The sequence below is a fragment of the Fundulus heteroclitus genome, chromosome 10 (assembly GCF_011125445.2).
Source record: "Fundulus heteroclitus isolate FHET01 chromosome 10, MU-UCD_Fhet_4.1, whole genome shotgun sequence".
In the NCBI taxonomy this organism is placed as follows: Eukaryota; Metazoa; Chordata; class Actinopteri; order Cyprinodontiformes; family Fundulidae; genus Fundulus; species Fundulus heteroclitus.
The window spans coordinates 1,969,043-1,979,310 of NC_046370.1; the positions used below are offsets into that span (position 1 = coordinate 1,969,043).

Below are 10,268 nucleotides of genomic sequence, written 5' to 3' on the forward strand. Positions count from 1 at the left end.
CATATCCAAAGATTTAATTGCTTATCATCAGTTTTCTGCAGTTCATGCATAAGTGGAGCTCACAGTTTTGATTACTTTGACCTAAACTGTGGTGTTTTTATTTTTTTTTCACAGTTTGAGGTGAACACAAACGATTTAAACTCGTTTTTTTGGGGGGGGATCAGTCTGTGTGCACGCAGGCAGAAGGGACACAGTTCAGCTTCATGAGGTTCTGTGTCCCTCATTTTGGTCCCCAGCATTTAAACCCGACTGTTCACTTCACTTTATACGTAAAAATAATAAGTAAAGGAGGAAGCTCCAACCCTTCTTTGCCCTGAGGGGATTAGTTTGTTGTTTCTAGACAGGAGAAGGAGCAAAGACGCAAAGACTGCAGCTTTGAATCAGATTTATAGCTTATTAAATTGAAAATCTTACATAAAATCAAAAGTATTTTTGTTTAATTAGCCTTTTTTTTCCCTTTTCAGGTTAATATTATAGAAAGTATGACAACAACCATCCAGAGACTTGGGCCCACCCATTTATTAAACTTGGCTAAAAAAAAAACTAAAAGCATTTACTAGACCAACAAAATGGCAAATGTTCAGCCCAAAAGGGTAAAAAAAAGTGTACCTTTCCTTTAATAATGCAAACATCTGTGCCTCTTATTTGTACCTATAATAACACTGCAAAAAGAGAACTAAAAATAAGTAAAATTTTCTTGAAATGAATGTATTTGCCCTTGATTTGAGCAGAAATAATAAATAAGACTATTTGCCAATGGAATGAGTTATTTTTACCCCTAAAAAAAGGTAATTAGACAAACTGCACTTGAAATAAGACAATGGAGATGAATTGTTCCTATTTTAAGTGCATAAATCTTATTCCATTGGCAAATAGTCCTATTTACCTGCTCAAATCAAGGAAAAATACTTTAATTTCAAGAAAAAATTTCTTATTTTTAGGTCTATTTTTGCAGTGAACTTATTATTTTCTACTTTGTTTTATTAAGATATTGCATGTTTAATCTATGACTGAGCAGGTAAAAATAAAAGAATTGACAATAATATTATTTTGACACCACTGATTTGCAAGAATGGCGTTTTTGTCAGCTAATGTGCTCAAACAGAAGAGTGTATATAGATGACCTGAATTTTATGGACGAAGAGTTATAATAAAAACAAAACAACATCTGCGATGAGTGAAAGTTTAAATTTTAACTTTCAGTTTTTGGCAGTTTTTGTCCCTAATACTGGAGATTTATGACTGTACAATAACATCTTAAAAGGTGAAATCCCGTTTAATTGATGTTAATAAGAGGGTCAAAAGCAACCGGCATTACAAGCATAATTCTGTTTTATTTTCCTATATTTTAATCATGTAAAGCACTTTGCATTGTCTCTGTACTGAATTGTGCTATATAAATAAATTTGCCTTGCCTTGGCTTGCCTTACAAACATGTAAATATACCTGTTCACAGTAAAAAACATTTTTTTCTGTTGATGAAACTAATAAAATATGTGAATAAGAGGAACCATTATTGGGAATTCAGGCATATTAAAACACTGCTTTTGTGAGCAAAGGCAACAGAAGATAAAAAAAACCCCAGATGCTCTGAAACAAGATAATCAATAATGCTAATTTGTAAATGTACACTATCAGTCAAAAATGTATTTAAGACAAATATATGAGAAATGAACGAGAACTGGTTCAATTTGGATCTGTGAGGTCAGTTCAAAACATTTAGATGGTGACCCATGAACATGAATCGATTCATTTTAACGGCACTGAAATGAGTTTAGAACCAGTTCTTGGTAAAGATGAACTGTAACAACAACGTATATCATCACCAGAAAGCTCAGAGCTGCCCTGTATTATCATTTATTTTAATCAGACAACTCATAACCCCTGATAAAAACCATCTGTTGGTATATTTTACTGAACTCATTTGACCACTACAGCAAAATACTAGAAGAATATAGAAAAGTACATAACATCGGTTGTTAAAGTGGCAATAAATCATCCCATGGTGAACAGCGACTTGTTGGGTTTGTATCCGATTTCTTGGGGTACGCATTGGTGAAGGGATAAAATGGCCGACATCCATACAAATAATATACAAATAGTGAATAAAACACAACACAGAACTAGGGAACATGCTTGTTTTTTTCAGCCGAGTCAATCTGTGGGAAAAGAAATTTGTTAGTAAGCAAAGAAAGTAAAATGAACCCAAAATGCTTTTTTTTTTTTTAATTTTGTGTAGATGCTTACCTTGATCGTCACTGTTCCCAAAGAAGCCATTTAGATCGTATTTCTTTCCGCCTAAAAATGTAAAAATGTGCAGCGTCAGAAAAGGGTTGTGGGTGTAAAAGAAGACACGAAAATCTACAAACGGCTGTTAAAATTCCAGCTCTTTAATTGGATAATCATCCTTTTTAATTTGACTGAAAAACTAATCTGTGAGGTCATTATGCACACACCCTTCCACCATTTAGCATGTTAGCATCCCATTGAAAATGTTTTCTCGCTCTGGCTTGAAAACGTTTACAAGACTGTGCTTGGGTCAAATGGGTCCAACCTTAAAATATTTGTTAAGCTTTCGATGCGCATTGACCCCGTCATCCCTGCAGCGAAACATTGTTGGTGGCAGCATCATGCTTTGGGGATGCTTTTCTTTGACAAGGACAGAGAAGCTGGCCACAGTTGATGGAGGATCAGCTGCCAGAGGCTGTAAAAGACTTGAGACTGGGGTGGATACCCAGACAGAGAGCCAAAAGTGGAATGCTTTGGATCGAGGCATATTTGTGTGTTAGAGTGGCCTAGTCAAAGTCCAGACCTAAATCCAAATAAGAATCTGAGGCGACAATTAATAAAATGATGTTCACAGGTTCTATGGATCTAGTCTGACTGAGCTTGAGATATTTCCATAGAGGAGGCAAAAAGCTGGCAGAGAAACAAACCCAAAAGTCTTTCAGCAGAATGTCCAAGGTGCATGCCACACTTTTCAGATTTCTGTTAAAAGTATGAGACTCGTGCACCAATTTCCTTCCACTCATGGAGAATACTACTCCACTGCTTTATGTCGGTCTAGCAGCTGTTTTTGACTTTAGCTACACAACGGCGATATAGTAAAAGTTAGTCATGTTTTTAAACGTGTGACTGGGAATGCTAGTCTGAGCATTTCCCTTTTCTATTTTTATGCTACACTGCAAAAAGAGAACTAAAAATAAGTAAAATTTTCTTGAAATGAATGTATTTACCCTTGATTTGAGCAATGTAAATAAGATTATTTGCCAATGGAATGAGTATTTTTACCCTTAAAATAAGATAATTAGATATACTGCACTTGAAATAAGATGATGGAGATGAATTGTTCCTATTTTAAGTGCTAAAATTTTATTCCATTGGCAAATAGTCTTATTTACCTGCTCAAATCAATGGCAAATACATTCATTTCAACATTTTCCTTGTTTTTAGTTCTATTTTTGCAGTGTATCTGTGCACAAAACGTCCACATCAAAATTAAAGAAGCTCAATTTATACATTATTTCCAGTAGGTTAGGTGGTTAAAAACGCTTAATTTCTTTAGGTGAGCTGTCTAATTTACTTCTTTTTGTATTAACATGTCAAATTACATAACAGGTCTTGGTTTACTCAAGTTATTCTTTCCAATAAAAATCACACTAAAGTAAAGGGTTAACTTTTTTCTAAGTGGTCAAGAACAAAAATCTTGCTACAGCATGAGTGATAGTAAAGGTTGCTGACCCCTTGCCTATCAGACAAAATTTTTAAATTTAAAATTTTTAAATGGAAACTTGCCTTGTGGGTGGAAATGCAGTTTGAGATGCTGCTGGATCTGAATCTGACGCGGCGGCTGCAGGTCGTCTGGATGCTCGGACGCGTGAGCCTCGCCCCGCGTCTCTGCGGCCGCCGCAGAGTCGAGGAAGCCAGCCGCTCTGTCAGCGTCGGATAAATCCTGCACAGCCTCATCTGGACTGAAGGAACCTACGAGGTCAGCCGGGTACTCCAGGGTTGGGCTGACTGCTGCACAAGGCAACGTTAGGATGCAAATTTAAATGTCACTTATTTATTCATGCTTTAAATGTTCTTTGCTTCAAAGATGTTTGCTTTACCATCTGGCTTCACGTGTCCTTTTGTGTAGCCCACGTTTTCTAATAGTCACAAATAATAATAATGCAAAAGTCAGTTATATGAACCATTAATTAATGATTTCTATCAACAGACACGGCCTCACCTTGAACTGCAAACGCTGATGGCGGCGCCTCTCCCTTTACTAGGAGATTACAGGAAAAACATCATGTCAGTCAGAATTTGGGTTTATTTTACAGTACATTTCTTTGATTAAAAGAAAAAAAACATACCATAAGGATTCTGGGCGGATTCTGTCTCAGCGGTTCGGTGGTCATACATCCGAACATTCGTATCTGCAAAAGCCAATAATATGTGAGATTTTCTAATACATTAAACAGATTGGTTAAACCACGAAGCAACGCGCTGTTCATGTTTTCTACCTCCAGCTGCAGACTGAAGAGGCTGTGACTGGTGAGCTTCATGTTTATCTGCTAAAAGATTACGAATGAAGGCATTTAGGAGATGTAAAATATATATAAAAAAAATACCAACGTGCAGAAAAAAACAACCATTAATAAAAAAAAAAATTAACTACCATATTTTCCAGATTTTGCTTCTCCTCCAAAACCAAGAGTCTGTGGTGAATAGGGAAGCTCTCGGCCATCTGTATGGGGTTGCACAATAAAAACAGAAATCGTAGATCATAAACAAATGGCGGCTCAAAAGAAAATTCCCTCTCAATATTCACACATAATCTTAGAAAAAGTCAACCTTTGCTACACATCTGCACTTGTTTGGTAGTCTGGTAGTATCTTGAGGTCCGGGTTTGTATGCTGTTGGATTTTGTGACCTGCGTCAGCTGTTATTTGCATGGCCTGTTTTCTTGTGCTTTCAAAAATGCATTTTAGTCTGTGTTTATTGTTTTATTGCTCTAATCAATCTGGCATCTCCATAATGATCAAAGTGTTTATTTTGCAAAGAGAAATTTGATTGGCTGCTGCAGCTTGCTTTGCGTCAGCATAAAATTTTACTACCATCAAAGCAAAGCTGGAGAACAACTTCGTTTTATATTTCTTTACACGAGATTCAGTGGAACTTTGTCAAAATGTGTGAGGAGCTGAATTATCAACAAGTCACATCAAAACGGAGTAAACATGCTAATGTTAGCCTAGCCCAGGGATCTGTAGCTACAATCCAAGGAGCAATTTCTTTTCTTACTCCTGCTAGAAAACTTTTAAATGAAGCTTCACAAAATCTTCGAATTAAGATAGCTTTTGAGATTTTAAAAGTACTCAATATTGAGGCTACACAATGTTCTGAAAACATGCAATATGAGTTATTTCAGTGCCGATAATGACATAACTTGCAAAAGTAAACAAATACCAAAGTAAACAGTCTTAATTAATGTCTGTCTGCTTTGGGTACACGCAAACAAAAAACTCAGATAGATGATTAAATTATTGGGGGGCAAATCTATTTATTATTTTCATTATTTCCATTTTGTTGTCATTTCATTGTATTTATTAGCTAATATTCATTCAATCCATTATGGCCATACTTACCATATAAAATCAGAAAAATTATTAATTTCTAATTTATTTAGGTTTAGAAAGTATTTTAAATGACATTTTCTTGGAAATGGTGAAATACTTAAAAATAAAAAGCACACTGGTTTCAGCCAAGTGACAAACTAAAAAACTTCCATTGCATTGATGTCCTTCTGTTGATATTCTTTGAACATTTTACTTGAAAGCCTTTCTTATACCCTTTAATACAAAATTCACGCCGATGTTAAAGCATAACCTCTCTCCGGACAAATTTAGAAAAATGACACTAAAGTGGGCGGTGCCAAGATATCCTGAGGGGCGGAGCTAAGAGTGGGGATGACCGATGTGGGTTAAAACGCTGAGCTAACCAATTGTTATTAAAATGCTAACGCTAAATGAAAACGTTTTTGCTTTGCAAAAACATGACCAAAAATAAGTTATCTTAAAATGAGTGTATTTGTCCTTTATTTGAGCAGCAAGTCTAAATGATCTGCCAATAGAATAAGATTTTTGCACTTAAAATAGGGGCAACTCATCTCCATCATCTTATTTTAAGTGTAGTTTATCTAATTATCTTATTTTAGGTGTAAAAATAATCATTCCATTGTCACATCATCCTATTTACCTGCTCAAATTAAGGACAAATACACAAATTTCAAGAATTTTTTACTTATTTTTAATTCAGTTTTTGCAGTGTGAAAACATCATCAGCCATAGGAAGAGGAGAGTTTACTGAAATAACGAAGCTATCGCCCGTGTTGGGACAACATAATGAAGCTGTCCTATTGAAAACATCTTCGCTCAACAAGAACAAAGACTGCAGGATTCAGATAGTTATTATTTTTACTTTAAAGCTGATGAATTTTCGGTCATATTTATACCTTGCATTGATTTAAAAAAAAAAAATTTAACTGGGAAGCTGCCTCCATAAATATCCACTCTTATATTCTCTGACTCATGTCAGAGATTCAAATCGGGGGATTATATCCTGATCAGGGCATCCCCTGTTTATTTAGTAGAGGGGGAAAATGCAAACTAAGAAACAATTGTTTTTTAATTAAATTAGTCGCATCACAATGAGCTGCACCTCTAGCAATTCCTATAAAATAAATGCCACTGAAGATTTTCTGTAATTTATACTTTTTAACTTAATCAGAGCGACTTCCTGCTTTTCTTAGGTGGAAAAAGAAGAAGACAGAGAACCTCTTTTGTCTTAGCCACTCTTCAAAATGGGGAAAACAAGTGAACATGTATAGAATTTAAGGGATGGTTGAGGTCAAATGGCCACACTGAAATAGCTACTCACCTAAACCTGCAAATATTTACAGTCAGAGCAATAAATAAAAAGTTAAAAGAAAACGGAACAAAGCTGGATAATGACTCGGCTTTATCTTGACAGCAGTGAGAAGGATGGCAAGGAAGTAATGCTATTTTACTTCTTTGGAACTGTAAAAAGAGACAAACTTTAAGGCCCTTTATGCAGATTACCATATTTTGCTGTTGCTTTCCTGTTATATCCGAAGCCAGAAGGTGCAGGTTGATATGGTGACCCAATAAGACCTGGATGACAGCAAACAGTATAAATAATTAACTAGAATCAAACATTGTCCATGCGCCGAATGATTATCTTTTACTAGCTTGATACTGTGCATGTCATCGACACCGTTTTGCATGCACATGGTTAATAACTGCCTGCATTTTAAAACGATGCACAGAAGAGTAAAGGATGACGGTCAAAGTTCTCAGCTGTTAATATCTGAGAAAAAAATGTACTGGACAAGTTTATAGAAAACACAATGGTGTAAAGATGGTTTTTTTTGTCATGTATCTGTGTTCTAGGTTTCCTTTAGCCTTAATTGTTTATGAGCTTTCTCATTGTGTGATCCAAAATTACCCAAATATTTGTCCTAATTTTTCCAATTGGTTAGCTTTTATTGTGTGAATTTGTCTTTTTAACGGTTACCATATTGGCCTGTAGACTTTGCATCAGGAGTCAGGCCAGCTGGTTGATCTTCGTAATGAAGAGTCCCATAACCTGAGAAGGAAGACGAAAAATCACAAAGTTACTGGTTAACAGTTGAGTTTTAATTGTTTAAATAATAAAAAAAAAACTTAACTATGCACCATGTTGTCCTGGTATATTTCCATTACTACCAAGGCCTAAAAGTTGCCCACCGTTAAGGAACCCGTCATATCCTGCAAAGAAAAGGTGTGAAATTTTAGATTCTGTCAAAAGAAAGCTGCTTTCAGGTTATGTTTGTAATTCAAATAGAAAACAGCAGCACAGAGTTTCATTTTAACACTGACTGTATTTTGCAGACACAGGGTCACCTCCCATGCTGACACCAAGAGCAGCTGCAAGCAAGTTGAAAAGGTGCCAGAAACTGAAGATTTTATTCACATTTTGTCAGATATTTCAGCAATCAGGTGTTTAAGCTTTTCTATTAATAGAAAAAGCTTTTCAATTTTTGAGTTTTTGTCATCTAAATGTTTCAGATCATCAAACACACGTCAATATAAGACAAAGATAACTTGATTTATCCTGATAAATCCTTAATTATTGATTTTTTTTTAAAGGGAACAATTTATCCAAACCAACCTGGCCATTTGTGAAAAAGAACTTACCCCTAAACCTTACAACTAGTTGTCCATCAATTATCTGCAATAACAGGCAATAAGTCTTTTCTATCGCTGCAGAAGAGGTTTGGCTCAGCCACATTGGAGGGTTCCTGATGTCCAGACTTTGACTAGGCCACTCCAAAACTTTCATTTTGTTTGTTTGAGCTGTTCAGTGGTAGTTGTGACACAAAGGTCCCGAAGCAGTAAAGCAGTCCCCGACCATCATACCACCTCTACCGTGTTTAACCGCAGATCTGAGGTCGGTTTTTCTGAAATTCTTAAATGTCAGTTTAACACCTGATTTAACGCGACTAACACCTTCCAGAAAATGTTACTTTTGTCCCGTCCAGTCCAGAGTAAAGTCTTGGGGGAACTTCAAAGTGTTTATTTTTAGCAGCAGTGCTTTTCATCTTGGAAATCTCTCTTTAAGCCTACTTCATGTTGTCAGACAGGTTTCTATTGTAGGCCTGGTAGTAATCAGGCCTGGGCGTGTCCAGTGAAAATGGACTCAGTCTTACAAAAATGCTATTAATCACAGTTAAATCATGATTTATGACAGCTATGGTTGAGTTTGCACATTGAGCCAAGTTGTCTGGGTAGCGTTCTTCCCTCAATAAATAATATATTTAATTTGAAAACTACAGTTTATTATTTAGAGACAAACTCAGGCTATTTTTGGCTGACCATAAAAAATATTTTGACCTGAAATCTTTCATTTTGACAGAAATAGAAAAAAGAAAACACAGATATTTTCCCCAGAAGGGGGAAATACTTTTTCCGAACACGACATATTAAAAGTGTTATAGAAAAATTCACACATTATAGAAGAATGAACTGCAAATGCTGAAAATGCAAAGTTTGAACATATAAATTCCTGAGAAACAATCACAGTTTCTGTTGGTTCCACTGAGGGATTTTTTTTTATTACGTCTAAGATGCTCTCACCATGTTGTCCAGCTGCTTCAGCAGCACCTGCAGGTACGTATGGGTTACCTCCATAACCTGAGGAGAGATAAAACACACAACATAAACATGATCCGGCCCATATATAAAGCCCAGAGGCTTAAAACATGCGGCTGTGGCAGACATACCATAGTTTCCTGCTCCGTTAAAGTCCAGATGAACAGGCTGACCAAACTGCAGCCCACCGACACCTTGAGCAGCAGGAACAAATTGACGGGTCTGACTTGACATTCACAGATATCCGCTTAGATGGAGATCCTCTGGTTCTCCGTGAAACTCACCGTATTTGGAGTTTGATTTCTCCGCAGCCATTCCAAGTGTCTGGCCACCAGGAGGCGCTCCGTTTGGAAGAAGGCCTGCAGGCTGAGTCTCCAACTGGCTTATCCCTTCATGAGTAAAGGCAAAGCAAATGTGAGCTTTTTGCTTCACGGCACACAGCAAAAGCTTTAAAATTCTGCTCTTACCATCGATTCCCGCAGGGACCCCGGGGATCTGGGAGGTGCCACCTGGAAAATTACCATCAGTGGATTACTTTCATAAATTAAAGGCCGTCTCTACATAATCTTACTTATCACTTTGCTCATACCTGACTGTTTAGCAGCAGGCATAACTTGGCCAAGAGCTGAAGAAAGAAAAACACTGAGCGTTCTGATAATTAACACCAACCAAAACTTATTTTCAGCACAAAATCTCAGAATATTCTCTTACTTGCATAGTCGGGCTGTCCAAGCACACCGTAGTTATTTACTGGCTCTGACAAAAAGCGGAAAACAAGCTGATAAGCGGGTTTTAGACAATCTGATAAATTGTTTGCAACCGCAGCTCAGACAGGAGATCAATAGAGGACTCTTCATAGAGAGCTTACCAAAATTCGACTTGGCTGGTTTACCTGGGCCCAGATTTCCTACAATGAAACCAGACAATTTATCACTCGGCGTCATCTGATCAAACTGATAACTTAAAAAAAAAAAATCAGAAACATGTGAGAACTTGTATTTTGCCGCCAAACCTCCATATAAATTTCCATATCCAGCTGCAGGGTAGACTCCTTGTCCGTAACCTGCCCGCATA

The 10,268-nt window shown here is 36.6% G+C and overlaps 1 protein-coding gene across 1 annotated transcript; it reads right to left on the reverse strand.

Moving 5' to 3' along the window:
* Positions 1-916: 916 nt before the first annotated feature.
* On the reverse strand, positions 917-9,945 carry cmn (calymmin). Its single transcript, XM_036141775.1, has 18 exons — positions 9,906-9,945; positions 9,784-9,819; positions 9,662-9,703; positions 9,479-9,583; positions 9,326-9,388; positions 9,180-9,236; positions 7,923-7,970; positions 7,740-7,811; positions 7,579-7,650; positions 7,104-7,175; positions 4,664-4,732; positions 4,509-4,559; positions 4,359-4,421; positions 4,232-4,270; positions 4,110-4,148; positions 3,796-4,020; positions 2,248-2,298; positions 917-2,159 (listed from the first exon to the last, which is right to left on the reverse strand). The coding sequence occupies exons 2-18, from the start codon at positions 9,803-9,805 to the stop codon at positions 2,155-2,157; spliced, it is 1,095 nt and encodes a 364-aa protein (XP_035997668.1). The 5' UTR covers positions 9,806-9,819; positions 9,906-9,945; the 3' UTR covers positions 917-2,154.
* Between the last annotated feature and the right edge of the window lie 323 nt (positions 9,946-10,268).